The 27,002-nt window shown below is 42.6% G+C and overlaps 1 protein-coding gene across 2 annotated transcripts in view; it reads left to right on the forward strand.

The window, feature by feature from the left end:
* Nucleotides 1-27,002, forward strand: part of asap2a (ArfGAP with SH3 domain, ankyrin repeat and PH domain 2a) — a 138,298-nt gene extending 111,296 nt beyond the window's left edge. For both annotated transcript variants that reach the window (XM_055635286.1, XM_055635287.1), the window contains 13 exons: nucleotides 4,295-4,389; nucleotides 6,246-6,435; nucleotides 7,604-7,689; nucleotides 9,739-9,854; nucleotides 12,032-12,099; nucleotides 12,194-12,301; nucleotides 13,295-13,532; nucleotides 14,379-14,537; nucleotides 16,175-16,367; nucleotides 17,749-17,807; nucleotides 18,229-18,335; nucleotides 21,020-21,142; nucleotides 25,511-27,002. In XM_055635286.1, the coding sequence (XP_055491261.1) occupies nucleotides 4,295-4,389; nucleotides 6,246-6,435; nucleotides 7,604-7,689; nucleotides 9,739-9,854; nucleotides 12,032-12,099; nucleotides 12,194-12,301; nucleotides 13,295-13,532; nucleotides 14,379-14,537; nucleotides 16,175-16,367; nucleotides 17,749-17,807; nucleotides 18,229-18,335; nucleotides 21,020-21,142; nucleotides 25,511-25,585 (1,617 nt within the window). In that variant the 3' untranslated portion in view covers nucleotides 25,586-27,002. The remainder of the gene's footprint in view (nucleotides 1-4,294; nucleotides 4,390-6,245; nucleotides 6,436-7,603; nucleotides 7,690-9,738; nucleotides 9,855-12,031; nucleotides 12,100-12,193; nucleotides 12,302-13,294; nucleotides 13,533-14,378; nucleotides 14,538-16,174; nucleotides 16,368-17,748; nucleotides 17,808-18,228; nucleotides 18,336-21,019; nucleotides 21,143-25,510) is intronic.

Below are 27,002 nucleotides of genomic sequence, written 5' to 3' on the forward strand. Positions count from 1 at the left end.
TGTCCACTCTGTCTCTCCAATGGACCAATTTTATCCCTCGTTATCCTTTTGCTATTAATATAGCTGTAGAAAACCTTTGGATTTACTTTCACCTTACTTGCCAAAGCAACCTCATATCTTCTTTTAGCTTTTCTAATTTCTTTCTTAAGAATCTTTTTACATTCTTTATACTCCTCAAGCACCTCATTTACTCCATGCTGCCTATAATTATTGTAGATCTCTCTCTTTTTCTGAACCAAGTGTCCAATTTCCCTTAAACCATGGCTCTTTCCAATTTTTTACTATTTCCTTTCAACCGAACAGGGACATAAAGATTCTGTACTCTTAAAATTTCCCCTTTAAATGTCCTCCATTTCTCTTCTACATTCTTCCCATAAAACAAAATGTCCCAATTCACTCCTTTTAAATCCTAGGCCCAGTTCTGACCCTCTCCATAATTATATTGAAACTAACGGTATTGTGATCACAGGACCCGAAGTACTCCCCAACGCATACCTCCGCCACCTGACCCGTCTCATTTCCTAACAGGAGGTCCAGCACCGCCCCTTCACTAGTAGGTACTTCTATGTATTGCTGCAAAAAACTATCCTGCACACATTTTACAAACTCCAAACCATCCAGCCCATTTACAGAATGTGTTTCCCAGTCTATGTGTGGAAAATTGAAATCTCCCACAATCACTACCTTGTGCCTACTACTAATATCTGCTATCTCCTTAAATATTGGCTCTTCCAATTCTCGCTCCCCATTTGGCGGTCTATAATACACCCCTATAAGTGTTGCTACACCTTTCCCACTTCACAGTTCCACCCAATTAGCCTCCCTAGATGAACTCTCTAATCTATCCTGCCAAAGCACTGCTGTAATATCTTCCCTGACAAGCAATGCAACACCTCCACCTCTTGCCTCTCCAATTCTATCACGCCTGAAGCAACAAAATCCTGGAATATTTAGTTTCCAATCACAGCCCTCCTGCAACCATGTTTCACTGATCGCCACAACATCATACTTCCAGGTGTCAATCCAGGCTTAAAGCTCATCCACCTTTCTTACAATGCTCCTGGCATTAAAATATACACATTTAAGAAACCCGCGCCTCTTATTCTCTGTTTATTTTCTTTTTCTTCTTTCTCCCCTAAATTTTGGGTCCGAGTGCTTCCCTTCTCTGCCTCCTGCCTCACACTCTGTCTACTAGCTTTCTCTATTTGAGTCCCTCCCCCCAACCGTTCTAGTTTAAAGTCTCCCCAGTAGCCTTTGCAAATCTCCCCGCCAGGATATTGGTCCCCCTCGGGTTCAAGTGCAACCCGTCCTTTCTGTACAGGTCACACCTTCCCCAAAAGATGTCCCAAGGATCCAGAAACTTGAATCCGGGCCCACTGCACAAGTCCTTCAGCCACCCATTTATCCTCCACCTCGCTCCATTCCTACTCTCACTGTCGCGTGGCATAGGCAGTAATCCTGAGATTGTTACTTTTTTGGTCCTTTTCCTTAACTCTCCTCTCAACCCTAAATTCTCCCTTCAGGACCTCTTCTCTTTTTATACCTATGTCATTGGTACCTATATGTACCACAACCTCAGGCTCATCTTCCTCTGATTTCAGGATATCTTGGACGCGTTGAGACACATCCGAGATCCTGGCACCAGGGAGGCAAACTTCCATCCGGGTCTCCTGACTGCGTCCACAGAATCGCCTATCCGACCCCCTAACTATAGAGTCCCCAATTACTATTGCCCTCCTCTTCTTTTCCCTGCCTTTCTGAGCAACAGGGCCGGTCTTTGTGCCGGAGGCCCGGCCGCTGTCACTACCCCCAGGCAGGCTGTCCCCCCCAACCGTACTCAAACAGGAGTCCTTATTTTCAAGGTGTACAGGCACTGGGGTACTCACTAGTCCCTGCCTTTGCCCCTTGCCCTTCCTAATCATGACCCACTTGTCTGTCTCCCGTGGTTTTGGAGTGGCCACCTCCCTATAACTCCTCTCTATGACCTCCTCATTCTCCCTGACCAGACAGAGGTCATCGAGCTGCTGCTCCAGGTTCCTAATACGGTCCCTTAGGAGCCCCATCTCAATGCACCTGGCACAGATGTGGATGTCTGGAGGGCTATCCGACTCCATGACCTCCAACATCTGACATCCAGAACAGTAAACTGCCCTGGGCCTCATGCTCCCGCCTTACCCTGGATACAATACAAGTACAATACAATACAAACTGCTGGAAGAAATCAGCAGGGATCTGACTCACAATCAGCTGCTCCTTCTTGTCCTTTAAACTGTACCTTAATCTTCGTCTCATCTGTCCACAGGACCAAAGATCCTATAGCGGAGCAAGATAGGCTATTCCTGCTAAATGCAATGGGCTGATGTGTAGTACGCTATGGAGGGGATCCTGGGCATTTTTCCCCGCTCATTTTAGCAACCTGAGCCTACCTGACCCGACCCGACTCGCAGTGTAATCAATGTTGCGGGACAACAGTTTGTGTGGGTTAGATTCATAAATCTGTCAGTTCAAACTTCTTGTCAAGAATAAAATTTGGCTCTGGTAATTGTCTTTTTTTATGTTTTTTAAATCATTTCTTTTTAAATGGCTCACAAGCAGTGTTTGAGTTGATTTTGTAGTTACCGGAACCGACCCGACTCGCAGGGTAATTGACATTGCGGGGGATCTTTTTGTGTGTGATATAGGGTTAGATTCATAATTCTGTTAATTCTTGTTAAAGAATAAAATGTTTATAAACACACATACATGAAAATTATATAAATCTATATAATCGTCTCCCCCTCTCCCCGCACTCCCTCTCCCGCTGCCCCGGACCCCGCACTCCCTCTCCCGCTGCCCCGGACCCCGCACTCCCTCTCCCGCTGCCCCGGACCCCGCACTCCCTCTCCCCGCTGCCCAGGGCCGCGCACTCCCTCTCCCGCTGCCCTGGGCCGCGCACTCCCTCTCCCGCTGCCCCGGGCCGCCGCGCACTCCTCTCCTCTCCTTCCCTCTGCTGCCCCGGACCCCGCACTCCCTCTCCCGCTGCCCAGGGCCGCGCACTCCCTCTCCCGCTGCCCTGGGTCGCGCACTCCCTCTCCCGCTCCCCCCGGCCCCGGCCGCGCACTCCCTCTCCCGCTGCCCTGGGCCGCACACTCCCTCTCCCGCTGCCCCGGACCCCGCACTCCCTCTCCCGCTGCCCCGGGCCGCGCACTCCCTCTCCCGCTGCCCCGGGCCGCGCACTCCCTGTCCCGCTGCCCCGGACCCCGCACTCCCTCTCCCGCTGCCCAGGGCCGCGCACTCCCTCTCCCGCTGCCCTGGGGCGCGCACTCCCTCTCCCGCTGCCCCGGGCCGCGCGCGCACTCCCTCTCCCGCTGCCCCGGACCCCGCACTCCCTCTCCCGCTGCCGCTGCCCCGGACCCCGCACTCCCTCTCCCCTGCCCAGGGCCGCGCACTCCTGCCTTGGGTCGCGCACTCCCTCTCCCGCTGCCCCGGACCCGCACTCACCCGGGCCGCGCACTCCCCTCTCTCTCCCGCTGCCCCGGGCCGCGCACTCCCTCTCCCGCTGCCCCGGACCCCGCACTCCCTCTCCCGCTGCCCCGGGCCGTGCACTCCCTCTCCCGCTGCCCCAGGCCGCGCACTCCCTCTCCCCACTGCGGATCCAATCTTTGGCCGGAAGCGAGATGGCTGAGCAAGATGGCGGAACAAGATGGCGGGGGCAGGTTGCTAAAATGAGTCATATAATCACCCATGAATCCGCCCATGAGCGTACTACACGTTTGCGTGAGAGTGACCCATCTTGCTCTGCTATAGGATCTTTGCGCAGGACCTTTTTCCAGAACTGTGGTTGCTCTTTTAAGTACTTCTTGGCAAACTGTAACCTGGCCATCCTATTTTTGTGGCTGAAACTAAAATGTTTAAAAATGGCCTTTAACAAAGTCTGACAATGTGCACATTAACCACATGTGAATTTTTCTATTACAAATCTCAAATTGTGGAGTACGGAGGCAAATAAATAAATGATGGGTTACGGGGGGCACTGTAGGTTAATTGACTATGTAATTTGACTCGAGTGTGTAGGTAAGTGGTGGAATTTAGGGAGATGGGGTGGGGTGGTGGAGGAGGAGCAGAATTTGATGGGAATTAGTGGAGAATAAAAAGGGTTAAGATAGGGTTAGCGTAGAAATATGTGCTTGCTGGTCGTTGAAGTGGACGTTGATGGCAGCCAAAGTAATTTCTTAACTTTCTTGGCAGTTTTAATTTAAATAATAGACTAGCTGTATATATGTTAGGCCTAATTAAATATTGTTATTTTTGACAGCTAGCTAAGAACATTGGGAATGCAGCATTTAATGAGATCATGGAAGCTGGTTTGTCATTGGATGGTACTGTCAAGCCTAATCCAAACAGTGACATGTAAGTACACATTTGGTTTCCTGTTCATCATGTAAAGAGACAAAGCAAGTGTGAATTTTCTGAACTTTAAAGCTCTGTCAATTTAAATGTGAGTGTTTTAAAAAATTACCCTTTTTTGTGTTTTTAATAAAATGTATTGATATTGTTGTGAAAATCATATGATTGGAGTAGAATTAGGTCATTCGGCTCGTCGACTTCATCATTCAATCATGGCTGATCTCTCTCTCTCCCTCCTAACCCTGCCTTCTCCCCATAATCTCTGACACCCGTACTAATCAAGATTCTATCTACTACTTAAATATATCCGCTGACTGTCTCCACAGCCTTCTGTGTCAAAGAATTCCACAGATTCACCACCCTCTGACTAATGGAATTCCTCCTCATCTCCTTCCTAAAATAACGTCCTTTAATTCTGAGACTATGACCTCCAGTCCTAGACTCTCCCACTAGAGGAAACATCCTCTCCACATGCACTCTATCCAAGCCTTTCAGTATTCTGTACGTTTCAACGAGGACCCCCTCATTCTAAATTATAAAATAATAAAATATATTTCCATTCGGTGTAATATTTACGCATGACAGTGGTATGGAATGGGCAAGACAGACTTTACCTCATACTATCCCAGCTAAATTTAAAATTAAGTTATTGTTGTTTATGGTAAAGGAGTCATAGAAGAAACAAATAGGGGCAGGAGTAGCCAAGTGGCCCGGCGAGCCAGCACCGCCATCCAATATGATCATGGCTGATCAACTAAAATAAGTACCCCGTCCCGCTTTTTCCCCATATCCCATGACTCGTTTAACCCTAAGAGCTAAAGCTAAAGGGCCTGTCCCACTTGGGCGTCATTTGCGCGTCAGGCAGATGGCGCGCAAAGATTTTGTATATCCCAAAATCCTGGGGCACCGCACGTCACTGCCTACGTCACCACGCACAGTGCGCGCGTAATGCGCACCATGCGCGCGTCGTGATGGGTAAATGATGTCGCGTAAATTACGCGCAAATGACGCCCAAGTGGGACAGGCCCTTTACTCCCTCTTGAAAACATCCAGTGAATTGGCCTCCACTTCCTTCTGAGGCAAAGAATTTCACAGATTCATAACTCTCCGGGTAAAAATGTTTTTTCTCATCTCAGTCCTAAATGGCCTACTCCTTATTCATAAAATGTGACCCCTGGTTCTGGACTCCCCCAACATTGGGAACATTTTTCCTGCATCTAGCCTGTCCAATCCTTTAAGAATTTAATGTTTCTGTAAAAACATCTCCTCTCATCCTTCTAAATTCCAGTGAATACAAGCCCAGACGACCCATTCTTCCGTCATATGTCAGTTCCGCCATCCCGGGAATTAACCTGGTGTACCTAGGCTGCAGTCCCTCAATAGCAATATTGTCCTTCCTCAAATTAGACCAAAATTGCACACAATACGCCAGGTGCGGTCTCACTAGGGCCCTGTACAACTGCAGTAGGACCTATTTGCCCCGAAACTCAAATCCTCTCACAATGAAGGCCAACATCCCATTAATGTTCTTCACTGCCTGCTGTAATTACATGCTTACCAGACATGCGTTTTAGTTATTAATTTGTTGTGAACAGTACCTTAATGTATTCCACAGCTGATAAGCAGGTTCAAATGAACACTCTTACAAGACTGAAGGAGTGATGCACCACTAAACTCCCGGTTAATGGAGATTTACTACAGCTAATGCTAAGTTTCTTTATTTAAAGATTGACATTTGCACAAATAAGGAATCCAGTTATTTTTTATTAAAACATCATTCAGTTTCGAACAAATAGTCTTGTACCTCTTGTCATTGATATCAAATGAGGGTTATTCAAAAAAATGTATTCTTCCATCAGGGTTGCCCGTAAGGACTACATTACAGCCAAATACATAGAACGGAAGTATTCACGGAAAAGGTCCACTGATAATGCTGCCAAACTTAGCTGTTTGTGTGATGCAATCAAGTCGAGAGACATTTTTGCACTAATTCAGGTTTATGCTGATGGTGTCGATCTCACTGACCCAATACCTTTGGCGAATGGACATGTAAGATTTAATTTTGTGGCACAAATATATCACTTCAGTAAAAAAGAGAATATGCTAATGTGAATGCATATTTGAAATGGTTCAGGGATAATGTGTAATTTATTGGGAGTTAATGCTATAGGGAATAAATAGATTTCATATGTGGATTTCCAAAAGACATACATAAAATATTGGCCAGGAAAATTGAGGCCCATGGAGCACTGACTAGTTGCAGATTGATTAAGAAATTAGAATAAGAAATGAATAGCTGGGCTTTATAAGATATTTGAGAAAAAAGGGGATACGAATAAATATTTGAAAATGGTGAGATAAGTTGAGGAAGAGGTGCATGAAATCAGTAGAATTCAGACCTTTAAAAATAAAGGTTTGGAGCACAACGGTGGTTTTAGTGTGTATAGGGCAATGATTGGGTCTTAACTGGAGTATTGCATCTGATTCCGATTGTCACACATTTTGATGCATGTGTACTTAGAGATTGTAGAAAGGATTGACGGGATTGTTGTGGGGGAAAAGGCAAGAGAGTGTTGTTTGGAGGGAGAGAGATCAGCCATGATTGAATGGTGGAGTAGACTTGATGGGCCAAATGGCCTAATTCTGCTCCTATCACTTATGAACTTATGATTGGTTTACAAGATGAGAAAATTTAGCCACAAGGCTAGACTAGAGAAGATAGGGTTCTCCTTAGAGTGAAGAAGGTTGAGGGATATTATTGACTGTGATTGGCCATGATGGGCTTAGAAAAGGTGAATAGAGGGAAGAACAGGGACACAATGTGTAGGGAGGAACTGGAGATGCTGGTTTTACACTGAAGATAGACACAAAATGCTGGAAGAACAGGGGACACAAGTTAAAGTTGATGGGCTATAAATACAGGGAGGATTAGGATGTTAATGCTGGTAGTGATCAGAAGCTGGGATTTGCTGTCTAAAGGGTGGAAGAAACAGTCAATAAGACTTTGAATATGTACTTAAGTGAAAGTAATTTGCAAAGCTGTATGGAAAGAGCAAGGGGAAAGGGACAGCACACAAAGAACTGACACTCATTGGGCTGATTGGCCACCTCCTGTGTTGTAACATTTCTATAATTCCGTGAACTCTCCAAAGCACAATGGATTTTCATGTATATTTAAAAGCTAGTTGCTCATTGTTTTCTTTTCAACATATTCTAGGAACAAGGAGAAACAGCACTACATCTTGCTGTAAGATTAGTGGACAGGACATCACTTCATGTAGTTGATTTTCTAGTGCAGAATAGGTAAGCATTTTTCCATAAACATTAAAACAATAGCCTGCTTCTTGGCAAGCAAGTAAAGGTGATGTGAATAATTAACTGCATAAGCAGTGGATTGGTACTCTACAGAAAATTTGTGCTGCAACTTGCATATCTGTCATTTCTGTCACTACTCTGCTGTGTTGCCTTGGGAAATGACAGTAACATTCATCTATTCCTATCTGCTGCTTTGTATATTTGGCAAACCAATATAACTCATTATGAGAATCTCAAAAATAAGTTGCTCACTTTCCATGAGGATGGGTATTGATAACTAGAAGAGATTTTGGTGAAATATTTATATTATAGTAGACCAGGTGCGGACCAGTTGGGCCAGTCCCCCGAGCCAATATTCCACCACTGACCCATAGCCCGGGCGCTTCCCGTTGTGACGCCAGAGATCCCCGTTGTGACGCGAGTCACAGCAACCCTCCCCCAACTACGCATGCGCGGATGGCAAGTGGGAGAGTGACTGCGACATTTGTAAAGTTCAAAATGGCAATTTTGAAAATATAAGATCAATGTGAATGCATCTTACTCTCCCTCTTCAGTCCCCTATTCCCCTCCTCCATTATCCTTCCTCTCCCAACCCTCCACCAACTCCTATGCTTCCTGCCCTCACCACCTCCTTCCCCTCCTCCCTCTTCCCCCTCCCCTCCTCCATTACCTCGCCATCCCTCATCCTACCCATATCCTCCATTCCCCCTCATCCCCCAGCACTCCCTCCCCCTCCTCTTCACCTTTCCCCTTTCCTCCTCCCTTCCCCACTCCCTCACCTCGACCTCCCTCTCCTTTCCCCTAACCTCAGTCACTCCCTCCCTCCATAACCCCTCTCCCCTCCATACCCCCTCACCCCTCCCTACCCCCTCTTCTCCCTCTATCCCACTCCTCACCTCCCCCCCTTATCCCACCCCCCTCACTCTCCCTCCTAACTGCCCTCCTCTCCCTCTATTCCCCACTCCCTACCCCCAATCCCCCCTCCCTCTATCCACTCTCCCACCTCACCTCCCCCACTTTTCCCTCCCTACCCCCCTCCTCTCCCTCTATCCTCCTGCTCCCCCACTCCTCACCTCCCCCCTATACCACCACCCCCTACACTGAAAATCGTGGGTTTTTTAAATGAAATTCTCAATGAAAATCGTGTTTTCTCTTTAAAATAACCTAAACACAATGTTAGATGGTAATGAAAACGGATGAATTTGATTAAAACTGGTCTTTTTTTTTAAAGAATAAAAACAATGTCAATGCAAATCGCGATTTTTGTTTTTAATGTAAATTAAATTCGGGATGCCATTGTGACATCAAAGGCGGCTGATGGGCAGGGCAAGTGGGAAAGTGGTTTGAAAAGTGGTTTTTGGAAAGTTTAAAATGTCAATCACGTAAAATATAACATCAAACTGAACAAAACATGGTACTGCACATTGCAGGACAATGGTGAGTAAGATGGGCCAAAAATTGTAGCTCTATTGTGTACCGGTTTGGCGGAGTTTCCGGAACTCACGCACACACGCATACAAACAAACAAGATGAGAGTTTTAGTAATATAATAATACTATTAAAAGTCTTGTCTTGTTTTGTTTGTCTGTGAGATCAAGGAACTACGCCAAAGCGGTTGACAATAGCGCGCAAATCTTTGCAGAATCTTACTCAGCTTTTTTCCGTGGTCGTTCGTTTCAAGTTTCTTCACATTTGATGTTATATTTTACAAGAATGGGTTGCATTGGGGAACCAGGCCTCCCATGGGGGCTATGGTGAATGGTGCAATTTTGCGTTGAGGGACCAGGCCTCCCAACGGGTCCCACTTGGTCTAGTAATACTCCAGTAATAATGGTCTATATCATTACTCAAACCATTTGGCCTGATCTTATAAAATTGTATTGTTCCTGATATTACTTTAGATGTTCGTATTACATTATGAAAAGGAAATCTCATCGATGTATATGTAATCTCATACTGTATTTAGTTGTCAAATGCTACAATGGAATATTTTAAAATTTAATCCTGTGTATGAATTTGTCATGTTTGGTCCAACAGCGGGAATCTTGACAAACAGACTACTAAAGGCAGTACAGCATTACACTACTGCTGTCTAAATGATAATGTGGAGTGTCTCAAGTTGCTTTTGAGGGGCAAAGCTTCCATTGAAATAGGTATGTTGCTTTAAAATCATGTTTTGTATTTAGTGCCTGAGAGTCCCATCCATAATGACTGGGCATTGTTTAAATCCTTGTATAAAAAAGAAAAAGTTACAAATGCGCATCAGGTCATTCAGCATCCCAAAAGAGAGAAAAATAAGTTCATGTTTCAGATAAACATCCATCAGCATCATTTTGAAGGGAAGACAAGACATGTGAAGATCAAGTGGACAAAATTGAAAATAATTTTCAATTATTACAAAATATTCATATTTCAGGTCAGCCTCAATCTGACCATACGAGTTGTTATGACTTTCAACAGTTTTTGTTTTGGCTTAAAAGTCTGATCAAAGCTTGATTTATGGTTGTAAATTTACGTTCAAAACAGCATAAACAGGGGAGAGTTATTCACTTTGAGCTGAAGTCATGTTTAAGGTTAGAGTTAAATCAATTTGATTTCTGCCAATACAAATACCATCGAGGGTGCCGCACGATTGCAGCCTTGCCAACAGTCTGTCTTTTCGTTTTTTTTGTTATTTTTATTGTGTTTTAAAAGCTTGTGTTAATGTTCTCTGGTTTGTTTTAAGTGGGGGGAGGGGGTCGGGGGGAAACATTTTTTTCAATCTCTTACCTTGCTGGAGATGCGATTGTTTTCTGGATCGTATATCTCCGGTCGCTCTTCGTCCTAACATCATGGAGCTGGCGGCCTTGGTCCGGATTGACTTTGAGCCCCACCGCGGGGATGTGGACTTACCACTGGAGCCGATCCCTTGCCTGGTATCAACTCTCCAACTGTGGCCTGCGGATTTCACCGACGAGGAGCTCGCAGTCTTTGGTAGAAACCAATGTCGGGAAGTTCCAAACAACGCAGAAGGTTCGACCAGCTGAGATTCCCTCCCCGATGCGGGAGCTTCGACTCGGAGTGCCCGAAAGCCACCGGCTACGGGAACCAAGATTGTCCCGTTAACGGAAGGCTCGAGGCCCCCGACCGCGAAGAACAAAGAAGGGAAGAGATTGAACTTTTTTTCGCCTTCCATCACAGTGAGGAATGTGATGGAGTCATTGTGGTGGATGTTCATGTTAAAATGTATTTTGTGTGTTTTGTTGCTTTTCAATGGACGACTGTATGGCAAATCAAATTCCTTGCATGTTGCAAAACATACTTGGTTAATAAAGTATGATTACGATTATGATAAATGCATCAAACTTAATAGAATTCATAGAGGTCCCACAAGTTCAGAATTAAAGGTAGGTAATAATTAATTGGACCATGTGAAATAAAAGTGAACTTCATCTGGGTCTTACCACTGTCATATGGGTGTGGAAGGGTGTCCAGAGAAAGATTACTCCTGTTGATTGGTAATAATGTACATAGATTGTGGATTAGCACAGGAAGAATGAAGGTGTGAGGAGGATGGAGGGGACACGCTCATTTTCTCACCTAACTGTTGAAGTATAGAATGTTCGAGTGGCTATTGAGTGCTGTTATATAATTTAAAACAGCAGTACTGTAGTGTGGAAAAGGAAACATGAAATATTAAAATAAAATGGCATGCCAAATCTTGCATTAACACATAAGTGATGGCAATGGCTGTGGCATTGCTTTATGCAGTGACTGCTAGTGATAGGCATCTGAAAACACTTCAAAATTTATTTTTGCAGCAGTATCTAAATGCTTTCTCCTGTATTCCTTCTCAATAACAGCTCCACATCTGGTTCTATTTGATGTATTGGATTTGCATACAGGGAAAAAGTCGGGTCTGGGAAAATTACACAAAGAATAGCCTAACCTGCGGGCTAATAGTGTAAACTGAAGATTTCGTTAGACTACAGTTTTAGAAACCATGAAGACTGTACTTATTGGTTTCTGTAAATGCATCATTCTGTAATTTGACCCAAACTAGTACACAAAAGAAACCAAAGCTGAAAAACAAGTCTTGCTAAAGCACATTTAAACTGATTTAAGCAGATCTAAACTAATTTAAGTCTCTCAAAGGAATTATATTTGCACAAACCTATACAAGATTTTGCAGCTCAATATATCAAAAAGTGCTGAAATGCTAATTGCAGATTTCAGTTGATCGTATATCAATGGTGCTGAGTTTTCAACATTATATGCTGCAGCATCTAGAATGACAAATTCTGTCAATGTAAACAGAATATACTTAATAGATTGTGTTCTTTCATTTTAGCCAATGAAGCAGGAGAAACACCACTTGATATAGCTAAACGCTTAAAACATACTCAATGTGAAGAGGTGGTACGTTCTATGTTTACATTATTCCTATACTAAAATTATCGCAAGATGTCCATTTATACTTTAATAAACTTCAAAAAATGATTTATTTGTGCAGCTTATACAATCATTATCAGGAAAATTCAATGCCCATGTACATGTGGAATATGAATGGCGATTACATCATGAAGATTTGGATGAAAGTGACGATGATATTGAAGACAAGGTAGAAATCTGACATTCAGCCACAAACTGTACATACAATGTCTTAGCATACTTCCAAACCTCTTATCTTATTTATTTCTAAATGTTTATGAAACATAGAAACATAGAAAATAGGTGCAGGAGTAGGCCTTTCGGCCCTTCGAGCCTGCACCGCCATTCGATATGATCATGGCTGATCATCCAACTCAGTATCCTGTACCTGCCTTCTCTCCATACCCCCTGATCCCTTTAGCCACAAGGGCCACATCTAACTCCCTCTTAAACATAGCCGATGAACTGGCCTCAACTACATTCTGTGGCAGAGAATTCCACAGATTCACCACTATGTGTAAAAAATGATATTCTCATCTCGGTCCTAAAAGACTTCCCTCTTATCCTTAAACTGTGACCCCTTGTTCTGGACTTCGCCAACATCGGGAATAATCTTCCTGCATCTAGCCTGTCCAACCCCTTAAGAATTTTGTAAGTTTCTATAAGATTCCCCCCTCAATCTTCTAAATTCTAGCGTGTACAAGCCGAGTCTATCCAGTCTTTCTTCATATGAAAGTCCTGCCATCCCAGGAATCAGTCTGGTGAACCTTCTCTGTACTCCCTCTATGGCAAGAATGAATTAAGCCAATGAATTAAGCCAATACAATGCTCTTTCTAGCCAGTTGTCCCTCTACTTTTGATGCCCTGGCACTATCGAAAATTACGTTGCAGAAATAAGTCAGTTGGTTTTCCAGGCACATTTCAGATATGATCCTGAGTGTTAGACATTTCAAAGCATTTAATCTCCCAATTCATAACTTTAAGTATCTGATAAAAATAATTGCGTATATATTGCCACAACCCTAATGGAATTCTGAACTTTTTTTTGCACTAACCATACTCGGTAGCACTGCAGGTAAATGTAAAATGTTACACATTTATGCCAATGATGCCAATTGGAGGAATGTGTTGAATTAAAATTGTTAAGCCTCATTTCAGCTCTAATAAAACCTATCTTTTTCAGCAATCCAGTCCCAATCGACCGATCAGTTTCTATCAATTATCATATCAATCAGGGGTAAACCAGCTTCAACCTCCAGCTCCTCATGCAGTCCTGACAAGGGATCCAGCTTTAAAAGACAAGCAGCGACCATTCATTGCAAGCATGCTGAATAATGAGACATATGGAACTGTACTTGGCTCCAGCCCTCCTCCTTCTGTGACTAATGCTCCTCCTCTTCCACCAAGGAATATCAACAAAGGTGAGTAATTTGTGTTTGAGGAGTATTGGTACCTATTTAGTACATGTGATTTAATATACTTGTCCATTATTATTTTCTATATCTACCAAGTTCTGGAAAATTAAATGGCAACATTTTAATAACGGAGGAATGGCCGAATAGTTGGGTGAGAGTTGAAGAAAATTGAGTGCACTCTGACACTGGCTTCAACCCACTGAGCTCTGGGATTTACTCCAACATATTGGAGTCCAGCATATTGGGCTGCTGGCACATAATGCCCCTTGTTTTTTAAAAGCTATTTAATGCTAACTGCTCACATAAGTCATAAATTGAATTGAACTGAACTTTACTGATATAGATTGAGAAGGAATGCTTTATCATAGTCAAATGGTTATAAATTTATCATTGCTGCTTTGGTACTGTTGAGGGAGCAGGAGTTGGATATCATGGACCAGCTGTGCTCTGAGAATACATGAGGGGAGTTCAGACGTTAATTCGAGAAATTGTGAGGCTGCGACAACAACCTGAGAAGAAGCCCAGGAATAGACAGGCGAAGGGAGAAACAGTTAACTTAGCATTGCTTTTTCACCTTGATAAACAGTGGAATATTCTGTTTGCTGTGGAGATTGATAAAGGGTAATAGGATTCCTAAGGCTTGTCATTGGTACTCAAAACCTGTCCAATCCCAGTGCCTAGCAATGCACGTTCTGATTGTGACAAGTTAGTTTAAAGTGTTAATTCAGAAAGTACTTTGTTTTGCACGGAAAGATGCTCATGAAAGATGCTCATGATGTTTGGAAAATTGTGAAACAGAATCTGTGATGCACAATACCACCTGAGTTATATTTTTCTGTGTTTTTAATTTAGTCCAAACTTCAGTTCCTGGTGTTCAGACAACTATATCGTCCAGTGTTTGGAAATCTGCCTCGCATGGAATGGATACTGCGAGTAGGCAACGATCTGCTTCAGATCCACCAAATCTTCACCCGCCTGTACCACCAGTCCGCGTTACATCAACAACAGCAAGTATGTGTTTGACCGCTAATATTGTGGTCAGCTTTGTTAAAGATATACGATAATTAATTCAAATTAATTCTGTGCTGTTTTTACTGGTATTGCGATCCAAAATGATGTTAGGTAATTTGATTAAACGTCAAACCTAACTACCCAGTTGGATATGTTGATCTTAGCAAGGCCTACATGTTATGCTAAACTGGAAGGTTAGATCATGAAGGACTCGGGGTGAGGTAACCAATTAGATATAAAATCGGCATGGTGGTAAGGGTTAGACTGGGGGAGGGGGGAGATGGAATGATGTTTTTCAGATTGGAAACATGAATGCCACTGTGGCCAGAGCTGGGTCCACTGTTGTCAATCATCTATATTAGGATGAGATTGTAGTTGCCATGGTTAGTAGTTAGGATGGAGAGTGTAGTTGCCATCTCCATGATGCGAATGACATCAAAATAGGTGGTATTGTGGACAGTGAAGAGGATTGGCTAAGATTACCACAGGGTTTTGATCATCGGGGAAGGTGGGTTAAAATTGTTAGCAACTGGGAGATTCAATAGGATCTCCACTCCTCTCTTCCAGTTTTCTCCCCACCCTCCTCCACGGCAATCAGTCTGAAGGAGTCCCAACCCGAAACGCCACTCTCCATGTTCTCCAGAAATGCTGCCTGACCCACATGTTACTCCATCACTTTGTCTTTTTTTGTAAACTAATATCCACAATTCCTTGTTCTCCATCGAGTACAATACTTGGGATGATCATGTACAACTGTATAAACATTTAAAGCATAGAAAAATAGGTGCAGGAGTAGACCATTCGGCCCTTCGAGCCAGCACCGCTGTTGATGAGGCCGCATTTGGAGTATTGTGTGGCGTTTTGTTTGCCCAGTTATGGAAAGGATGATATTAAGCTGGAAATAATTTAGAAGAGATTCTGTAGGACTGGAGTACTTGAGTTGGAAGGAGAAACTGAATAGGCTGAGGCTTTTTCCCCTAGTGAACAGGAGACTGAGGGGTGACCTGCAAGAGGAAGTGGTAGAGCTGGGAAAAATTGCAAAGTTTAGAAGACAATTAAGCAGGTACGGAATAGTTTAGAAAGATAAGGGCCAAACAAAGGCAACTCGTACTAGCCCAGATATGCAGCTTGGTTGGCATGGACGATTTGGGCATTAAGAATCGGCACATAGCTTACTCTGGGTCGGGGACTTCTACATCCATCATCAAGAGTGCTTGCAGCATCATTGCTGACTGTGATGGCCACATCTGCCATTTTGGGAACACAGAATGCATTGCTGCTCTTGCCAAACCTAATCCCCAAACCTGGCTGCTCTACAATAAGATGGTTAAGGGAATCAGTTTGCTGTCCAAGCCATGTATCCTCTGACGTAGAAATGCTGTATATCACCTCTTGTTAATCGTTACTGTAATTAAACCTGGAACATTCTTCAACAATATTGTGAAAGTGCTTTCACCAGAAAGACCTCAGCAGTTCAAGCAGCCAGTCATCCTTGACTCATCTCAAGGATAATATGGATGGCCAATAATGCTGGCCTATCTGACAATGTCCAGAAACTGAAAATAACTTTGAATGGTGAAAAGATGCTGCATGTTGTGCATAACTTCCTTTGCTTTAAGTTTATTGTTATCTTTCAGATCCTTCACCACCTACTCCAGTGGCAAAAACAAGCAGTGTTATTGAAGCAATGAGTTTGCAAATAAAACAGTCACAATCCCAGCAGCAACAGCAGGGTTCTCTGCAGCTAGCTGCTCAGAACAAAAAGACCCCACCACTCCCACTGCCTCCACAGCCACCACTTCGCACTTCACAACAGAGGTCATTGCCCAGGTAAATAGGTTTTATATGTGTAGCTAGTAACTATAAATCAATCTTTACTTGGTTTCTACTATGGCAATGCAGATAAAGAGCTAAAAATGCTAATGGCAACACATTGGATTTTCTGTCAAAACCACTGATATTTCAGAAACATTCGATGACTTAATTGTAGATTTGTCAAGATGGACGTGTTGATATTAATAAATGGTCTTCCTGATCCAGTGTAATCTTGTGGAATCCATCCTTGGTTTCATCCAAAATTCTTTTGGTTGTTCCATTTGATGTCTTGTTTTTAATTCTACAGGGCTCTAATTCTCTCATTTAAACTAGTGAAAAATCTATGGTAATATGGTTGAAAAGACGAATGGAAAAAAATTATAATCTGCATGGAAAGTTTAAAAAAAAAACATATCTGGAGTTGCATGGCTGGTTTAAAGAACTCTGCCAAGTGCTCAACTTGCCATTGTGAAAGGATGTGTTGGAAAGAACTGCAGATGCTGGTTTAATCCAGCATATAATCCTCCAACACTTTCGCCACCTCCAACAGGATCCCACTACTGGCCACATCTTCCCATCTCCACCCTTTTCTGCTTTCCGCAGAGACCGTTCCCTCTGCAACTCCCTGGTCAACTCGTCCCTTCCCACCCAAACCACCCCCTCCCCAGGTACCTTCCCCTGCAACTGCAGGAGATGCAACGCCTGTCCCATTACCTCCTCCCTCAACTCCATCCAAGGACCCCAACAGTCTTTCCAGGTGAGGCAGAGGTTCACTTGCACCTCCTCCAACTTCATCTACTGATCCGCTGTACCAGGTGTCAACTTCTGTACATCGGCAAGACCAAGCGCAGTGGTTCGCTGAACACCTCCGCTCAGTCCGCCTTAACCTACCTGATCTCTTGGTTGCTCAGCATTTCAACTCCCCCTCCCCGTCCCAATCTGATCTTTCTGTCATGAGCGTCTTCCATTGTCAAAGTGAGGCCCAGCGCAAATTGGAGGAACAGCATCTCGTATTTCACTTGGGTAGCTTACATCCCGGTGGTATGAACATTGACTTCCCTAACTTCAAATAGCTCTTGCTATCCCTCTCTCTCCACCCCTTCCCAGTTCTCCCACCAGTCTTACTGTATCTGACTACATTCTATTTTTATCTCGCCCACTCCCCTGTCATCAATCTTAAGAAGGATCTCGACCCGAAATGTCACCCATTCCTTCTCTCCAGAGATGCTGCCTGTCCCGCTAAGTTACTCCAGCATTTTGTGTCTACCTTGCCATTGCGAAATCTGCCCTCAGCTAATTGAAGGGTCCTGGACAGAACCAACTGAAATAAGTAGCAACAAAAAAGACTAAATAAATTTACTGCTCATTTTATATTGTCTTTGTCATTTGTTCACAGCTCTGATCGAACATCCTCAGTTAAAAGACCATCAACAGTACTTGAATCAATGCAGTCAGGTGAATGAACATGTATTTGGAGAACTTGCGTTGGATTTCCATAAGTCAGATCACTCGTAACCCAGGGAGATTCTGTATATTTCATTGTTCTTTATGGGCAGTTTCCATGTGGCAATTGATTACCACTTTGCATTGTTACGATAGTGAGCATATTAAAATAGCATGTTGGAACACTCCGAGTAACACAAAAGATTGGGGATGATCAGCCATGATCACATTGAATGGCGGTGCTGGCTCGAAGGGCCGAATGGCCTACTCCTGCACCTATTGTTTATTGTCTATTGATGCTCGATTAAAACGTTACATTTATTAAATCCAACATAAAACAAGTTGGACAAAAATATAATTGTTTATTGAACTTTTTTTATTGGTTATTGAACAATTTTTTATTGAACTTTGCTATTTGTTTGTTCTCTAACAGGTGATTCTTCTCTGACATCTGAAACTGCCCCAAAAAAGCCAGGGCATGCACCTAATTTAACAAATTTAAACAAGGCCCCAGCGCCAATGCCACGGAAGTCTCAAATGGTAAGTACATTAGACAAATGCTAAAAAATACCGAGACACAATGAACTGCAGAAGCTTCCAGAGAACATAAATTGTTGGAGTAACTCAGCAGGTCAGGTGGCATTTCTGAAGGACAATGAAGAGGCTCTGTTTTGTGTCGGGATCCTTCTTCAGAATGATTGTGTGGGGGGGGAGGGAGAGCTGAGAAACGTAGGGGTGGGACAAAGTCTAGCAAGTGATAGGTAGAGGTGAAGGGGGTTTTGATTGGCAGATGGTGAACAAAGACTAGAGATGAAAAGGAGACAAAGGAGTAAAGCCAGAGGGAGGGATATAGGTGGATGGGGACAATGGAGGGGGATGAGGAAGGGTGAAGGGAAGGGATGTTGGAGGGAAAAAGGTGGGAGTGAGTATGTACTGGGGGGTGGAGGAAGTGGAGTGTTCCCTAAAATGGGCAAATTCAACATTCATACTGTTGATTTGTTGTCTGACCAAGCGGAAATATGAGGTGCCGTTTCTCCAGTTTGCGTGTGGCCGCATTCAGGCAATGGAGGAAGTCCAGGACGGAAAGGTCTGCATGGGAAAGAGAGTTAAAATGATTAGCAACTGGGAGATCCGTCAGGACTTGGCAGACCGAACTCGAGTATACGGAAAAATAGTTGCATGATCTAAGCTTAATCTCTCCGAACACTTGCACGCAGTCCACTGAGTCTTACTGGATCTCCCAGTTGCTCATCATTTTAACTCCCATTCACTTACTGACCTCTATGTCCTGGGCTGTTTTCATTGCCACAGTGAGGCCAACAAAGTGGTGGAACAGTGCCTCTGTCTGCTTGGGTAGCTTACAACCCAAGAGGATGAACATTGAATTCTCCAATTTTAGGTAACACCTCTTCCTCCTACCCCACCCCACTGTGCACGATCTCCCTAATGATGCGTCTATAATATGTGTCAATAATAAAAATGGCTATTATTTATTCAGCTTTTTTTTAATTTGTACCTGTCAATTTTGACTTCATTTGTGCTTAAATTTGCGTTCAGCCTATAAATACTATTATAAGGACAAAGTTACAAGCTACTGCACTTGAAATCCGTTTTGAAAACCCTTTCTGCGAATTGAAATAATAAATTGGAGTTAGAAAGGTTCATGTGGTAGTAGAAGAAAGTCTTAACTTTCTGGTGAGAATGGTGTATTAATTGGAAGTTTTTGACATCAGCTCTTGCATTAATTTAAATTGGAGCAAATTATACCATAGTAACAGTTGAACCATTTAATCTAGTACTAAGTGGGACCCGTTGGGTCCTAGGTTCACCCAGGGCTGGTCCCCCAATGCAATATTCCACTTCTCCACCAATTCCAATATTGGTGGGGGGGGGGGGGGTTCTGGATTGCTAGCATGGTTGTTGTGGGTCAAGTCAAGCACAGTGCGTGCATGGCCAACAATCCGTTTCATGTCAAGTCAAGTCAATCCATTTCAAGTCCAGTCAAGCCAATCCACTTCAAGTCAAGCCAATCCACTTCAAGTCAAGCCAATCCACTTCAAGTCAAGCCAATCCACTTCAAGTCAAGCCAATCCACTTCAAAGTCAAGCCAATCCACTTCAAGTAAAGTCAGTCCACTGCAAGTCCAGTCAAGTCCAAGTCCAGTTCAAGTCACCAAGTCCAGTCTATCCATTTCAAGTCAAGTCTATCCAATTCAAGTCAAGTCAATCCATTTCAAGGGCAGGCCAAACAACTCATTGCATTATCACTTCATTTCCAATTTTGCATTGCTGTTTCAAGCACAGGCAGGCCAGGCCAAACAACTCATTGCATTATCACTTCATTTCCAATTTTGCATTGCAGTTTCAAGCACAGGCAGGGCAGGCCAAACAACTCATTGCATTGTCATTAAGGGCTAACAAATCATTATTGCAAGTACATTGCAGACTCGCAACTCAGTTGATTCACAGCTTAGAATCACAGTTGTGGACTCTCCCTCGTGATCTTCCAGAGTGACTGACTCGCGTCCAGGCATCCGGTGTTTTATAGTCCTTCCCCCATCCCTCCACCCCCACCCCCCTGGAAGTGCCGTTACCTTCATCATGGTGATTGACAGGCGAGAGGACCAATCAGCTGGTCTCATGATTTTCTTAACATTCATAACTTTTTTATTTTTCATCGATCGGAAAAATCCTTGGGGCTACCTCAGCGGAGGAGGACTGAGAGTAAGATGGCCAAAAATCATAGCGATATATGGTAGCGTTTTTTCTAAAATCAATATACCGCGCAGACAGGAAGTGGTCAAGATGAGACTTTTAGTTATATAGATAGATTGTATGAGAAAGTGAACTAGATGATTAGGCCAGTTTACTCTCTGATACCTGACCCCCAGTCAGGTTAGTTCAAGCTATAGTTTGGTGTAATTAATTTAGTTCGCCCTAGTATCAATATTGAGCTTGCTAGATAAGGATTTGGTGTCAGAAATATATCTTGTTTACTGACTTGGAGAGTTTAATGAAATTATACTGTTTGTGTCGTGTTAGATTGTATAATCCAAATTCTTTTTCATTTATTCATATAGATGAACCTTTAAAATGCTAATTATGCAATAAACATTAGAACTAAAATGTTTTTTTTTTTTTTGGTCACAGTTTATTAAACCATTAATAATTGGACTAGGAGCTTACTTTGTTCTGTGGTATTTCATTTTCTTTTCATTATTTTAGATAAAGTCTAAACCAAGAAGAGTGAAAGCAATTTATAACTGTAGTGCAGATAATCCGGATGAGCTCACATTCTCTGAGGGTGAAATTATAGTTGTTGATGGTGAGGAAGATCCCGAGTGGTGGGTAAGTGGTTTAGATAATTGTTAACATTATAAGATTGTATTAAATAATTAACAATCACTTTGTAACTGATGCAGATAAACAAATCCGATCTAACTCTACTCTTTCATCAAACAATCATGTTTTGAGGTACAGTATTTCCTGGCAATGATGACGCACCTGCGTCGAAGATGCACCCCCATTTTGAGTTGCTAAATTTTGAAAAAAAGGCTGGTGGGACATAGAACTTCTCATGCTCAAAAAAAATAAATTAAATTAAATTAAAATAAAGAAAGTAACAATTCAATTTGCCCAAGGCTTCGAGATCTCCTCCATTTTGAATGACTAAATGGGTGGGGGGTGGAGGGTGACAGCAGGTGGAGAGATGGTGGGAAAAACGAGAGCACACCCGGACAAGTTGAATCAGCTGTGATCTTATTGAATGACAATACTAGTTCAAGGGACCAATTGGGGGGAGAGTTCCTTTCTCAGCATGTGGGGAGTCTGGCCTGGGTCGGCAAGGGCAGGAGCGTTGAGAAGGAGGGGGTCGGGGATCATGCCAGCAACCCACTCACTCACTGCTGCCGCAGAGCGAATCAGCGGGCGATGGATAACAGCACGAGTAACCTCAATTGGTCCCTTGATCACGCTGACACAGGAGTAAGCTCCACCGCCTGCTGTCCTGTTATCCATCCGGTCTATGATTCCTGCTCTGGAGCTGGTCCCCTCACTGTCGTCTACATTGAAAGCCACGGCAGTGAATGCCAAGCAATGTCACCCAGCGCAGTGTCACCCATGTCCTGCTCCCGGCGGCAGTCGGAATTTAAGAAACGGCGGCCGCTCGCGGCCACACGAGCTACTTCCCTCCCCGCCGACAATACGGTGGTTCTGTGCCCGGAGTGCTGCGGCAGTGGTGAGTGAGTTGCTGGCTTGATCCCCGACCCCCTGCTTGCTGACCCAGGCCAAACTCGCCACACGCTGTGAAAGGAACTCTCCCCCCTTTTTGTGGCTTATTTTTAGGTAAAAAGTAGCGTCTTCATTGCCGGGAAATACAGCAATTACGTGCGATGTGTAAATATGTTTAGTGAAGCAATAAGGTGTTAGCTTTCAATTTGCAACTGAAGAATTAAGAGTGACTAGCATTTCTTCAGTACAATGAAACTCCAACAATCCAGCATGCTTGTGGTGATGGACTGGCAGATTTTCTATGCCGTTGTTATTTCCATTAATGCATGACCACTGCTTAAGTTTTTTTTTTTGTATGTTACACAACATAATTTTTCCAGTAATCCTGATAAGTGTGGGAAATGGAATCATAGTCATTTTAAAGTGCATAGCAACTGTTGCTCTTGTGAGCAGAAGCTACGCCCCTGTTGAGTTTGAAGGAATTTGGGAATCGAAAACTTGGGATATTGTGAGTGTGGGAACCAAGGCCTTGGTAACTTGCGAGGCAGTACGGGAACTGGAGCATTGGTGAGGGAAAGGGAATGCAGTAAACATTACCTGCTGAGCCAGGTGCCGATTTCTGGACGTGTAAGAAGGAACTGCAGATGCTGGTTTAAACCGAAGATAGACACAAAAAGCTGGAGTAACTCAGCGGGACATGCAACATCTCTGGAGGGAAGGAATGGGTGACGTTTCGGGTCAAGACCCTTCTTCAGGCCCAAATGGTCTCAACCCAAAACGTCGCCCATTCCTTCTCTCCAGAGATGCTGCCAGTCCTGCTCAGTTACTCCAGCTTTTTGTGTCCCATCGCTGATTTCTGGATGGCTTGCAGTGGATTTTTGGAGGCGTGGTAACTTTTCTCGAACACAGAGCATTGTTCACATCAGGTGAAGTAGTTCCTGAAGTTGGATATTAAATGTACAAAATACAGGAACAAATTATTTCACAAGTTCTCACCAGAGAATGACACGATTCAAATAACATTGACTGAGGAGCAAATATTGGTTCGGTCAGACGGGATGAATCCTCTGCTCTCTATGTAAATAATGGCATTTATTTTTATTTGCCCATCTGAGAGGGAAGGGAAGAAATTGGTTTAATATCTATTCTGAAAAAGAGGCTGTGGGGTGGAAATCTCAGAAGATGGCTTCAATTCGTTGTCACTGACTGATGAAAGGGAATTGGTAATAGCTAACATAAGGTAAATAAATGGTAGATGGGCAGTAAGCAGTTGGACAAGTAGTTTGACAAGAATATAGCTGAAAGGATTAAAGATGATGAAGAAAGGATGGCGATTATCCTCACATTACCCGGCAGTGCAAGAGTTGTGAGCATTTCTGGGAGACTAGTATCAATCGTGTTTTCCCTGGTCCAACCAAATGTCGTGTTCAGCAAACAAAGCATTTTTATATCATCGTCATTTAAGACATCGTCCCTTTAACAAGGCACCAACGGTGAACCTCTGCCATATTTCAATTACATTGTTAATTTGGATGATCTCTTCAGGCATGGCATCTGATCCAGTTATTGACCCAACACCAACAATGTTAGTACTTCTGTCTCAAGATGCTAAAGAAACGGATGATAATAATGTTGTCAGGAAAAGATTTAGTTTTTAATAATCTATCAAACACCATCTGATGGACCAGATGATGTTGAATGATTGAGAATTACAAATACTCAAGACAACAGATTATCATTTTATTGCATAATTTAGAGGATGCAAACATTCAGAATATGACTGGGGCGCCGTGGTAGAGTTGCTGCTGTACAGTGCCAGAAACTCGGGTTTGATCCGGTCTACGAGTGCTGTCTGTATGGAGTTTGTACATTCTCCTGTCTTTTTCCGGGTGCTCCGGTTTCCTCCAACATTCCAAAGACATAATTGGCTTCTGTAAATGGTCCCTGGTGTGTACAATAGAACTAGTGTACAGATGATCATTGGTTGGTGTGGACCTGGTGGACCAAAAGGCCTGTTAATATGCTACAACACTAAAACTAAAAAAACTTAAACTAGTGAACTGCTGCTAATGAAATGGATTTAAAATGTAATAATACTTCTCTGAACTAGTGTGGTACAAAAACCATTGTTTATTGTTAGTAAGAATTTCATTATTATTTAGATTATTTTTCAGTAATATCTTAGATGTTCTAATTTTATTTTTTCACAATATCTCATTGATGACAGTTTAACAATTGTCAGGTCAAGTCAAGAGAGTTCATTGTCATATGTCCCAGATAATTAGTTACAGAGAAAGGTTGACCAAGTTAGGGCTTTATTCTTTGGAGTGCAGAAGGTTAAGGAGGGACTTGATAGAGGTTTTTAAAATGATGAGAGGGATAGACTGAGTTGACGTGGAAAAGCTTTTCCCACTGAGAGTAGGGAAGATTCAAACAAGGGGACATGACTTGAGAATTAAGGGACTGAAGTTTAGGGGTAACATGAGGGGGAACTTCTTTACTCAGAGAATGGTAGCTGTGTGGAATGAGCTTCCAGTGAAGGTGGTGGAGGCAGGTTCGTTTTTATCATTTAAAAATAAATTAAATAGTTATATGGATGGGAAGGGAATGGAGGGTTATGGTCTGAGCGCAGGTATATGGGACTAGGGGAGATTATGTGTTCGGCACGGACTAGAAGGGTCGAGATGGCCTGTTTCCATGCTGTAATTGTTATATGGTTATAAGACAATGAAATTCTTGCTTTGCATCGGCACAATGGAATATAGTAGGCACGAATACAGAACATATCATATCAGTCTGTCCATACACCATTATATAAATATATACACACATCAATAAATAAGCAGATAAAGAGCAAATAGATAATGGTCTATTAGTGTTCAGAGATTTGTTTCAGTTCAGTTTAATAGCCTGATGGCTGTGGGGAAGCAGCTATTTCTGAACCTGGACGTTGCAGTCTTCAGGTTCCTGTACCTTCTACCTGAAGGTAGCGGGGAGATGAGTGTGTGGCCATGATGGTGTGGGTCCTTGATGATGCTGCCAGCCTTTTTGCGGCAGCGACTGCGATAGTTCCCCTCGGTGGTAGGGAGGTCGGAGCCGATGATGGACTGGGCAGTGTTTACTACTTTTTGTAGTCTTTTCCGCTCCTGAGCCCTCAAGTTGCCGAACCAAACCACGACGCAACCTGTCAGCATGCTCTCTACTGTGCACCTGTAGAAGTTGTGTAATAAACATAATATAATTATTGTGTAGAAAGGAACTGCAGATACTGGTTTATACCAAAGAGGGACACAAAGTGCTGGAGTAACTCAGTGGGTCAGGCAGCATCTCTGAGGAAGAAGGGTCCGTCCCAAAACTTCACCCATCCTGTTTCTCCAGAGATGTTGCCTGACCTGCTGAGGTACTTCAGCACTTTGTGTCCATCTATAATTATTACTCTGTAACACCTGTTTTTGTGAATATACTGAAATCTTTGTTTTACTTTAGATTGGTCACATTGAAGGAGACCCAAAGCGAAGGGGTGTGTTCCCAGTGACTTTTGTGCACTTCGTTGCTGACTGAGCTCTCTTTTGGACATGGAAAGAAACAATTTAAGCATGGTACCACACCCTGATGACAATGAATGCAATTTTTTAGCTCGATAGCCAAATCACTTCTTATCTGGAAGATGAAATATGTATTCTTGTTAAAGTTTTTGCACTTTCAGTACAACTGGAGATTCATTTTATAAATTGTAGACTTCTCACATCTGTCAATTTGTTATGGTGCATGTAGGTACTTGGGAATGAAAAGAATGTTATCTTTGGATAGTGAATCACTCACATCACTAACGCAATTAAAATGTTAAAAATAGGTAGCATCAACAGTGCAGCAAAATTGGAGTACACAAGTAGTTTTTAAAGATTATATAATGTAATCCATAAATCAGGTAATGACTTTAGAAAGCATGCTGTTTTGGTGAACTTTGTAACTTGCATAAAGCCTTAAAACACTACTATTAATCTAAAGTAATACTTGTTTCCATACTGATTTTTAAAATTTAATTCCTGTAATGTTCCTAACTGTTCTTAAACATGGGATTCTATGCTGTAAGTATGACTATTTTTCAAAAGGCAGCTAATGAACAGCTATAATATCCAACAGCTATTCTTCGTGAGAAATTAGTCATGGAAATACATACATGATCATGGGGATCCACTATATATTTTGTACAGTCCTAGTGTTAGCATTAAATAGTTTAATCCAAAATAGTGTTTAACTTGCTAAATCTTTTTGGAAAAAAAAATTGATGTTTGCTGCAGACTTATTTTTTAAAAGGCTGCACGGAATTATTGAATCTTTATTATTAAGGACAAAATAATTTGAGAAAATATATGGAAAAATAGTACTGTGCAAAACATTTATAGTAAACCTTCATCTCAAATACGTAATAGCTAGTTTTGAAAAATTAGTATTTTAAATTCTTAGATTTGTTACAATCTTTCTTTTTAAAATATGTTCTTAATTCCATTGCATAGGAATGCAAATTTGAAAATTATTTTGGTCCAGCAATACAATTAAAAATTGTAGCCTATCACTATTTACACATGTGGCTGTAATTATTGTCAAAAAGCAGGTTATGTATGCAATACAAATTAATATTGAAGATGTTGACATCATTCAGGTCTATTGCTTTCTTTGAGTGACTAATAGAATCATAAAAACCTCTGGACAGGGAAAACCTTGCTCTCATGTCATTGTCTGTGAGTAGTACTCAGAGCCGAAAATAAATCCTGTTTAGGATGTAGTGTAAAATTGATACAGATATGACAAACTTGGTATTTGTTGCAGAGCAACACTATATATATTGTAAATGTTAAGTCCTATACCTTTACATTTCATTGCATTGATTGACAATTAGATATGTGTAATGTACTGTATATCCCAGTTTTAACATTAGAATTAATTCACAAATACAATAAACTGTTATTAAACCAAA

This window comes from Leucoraja erinacea, chromosome 5 (assembly GCF_028641065.1).
Source record: "Leucoraja erinacea ecotype New England chromosome 5, Leri_hhj_1, whole genome shotgun sequence".
In the NCBI taxonomy this organism is placed as follows: domain Eukaryota; kingdom Metazoa; phylum Chordata; class Chondrichthyes; order Rajiformes; family Rajidae; genus Leucoraja; species Leucoraja erinaceus.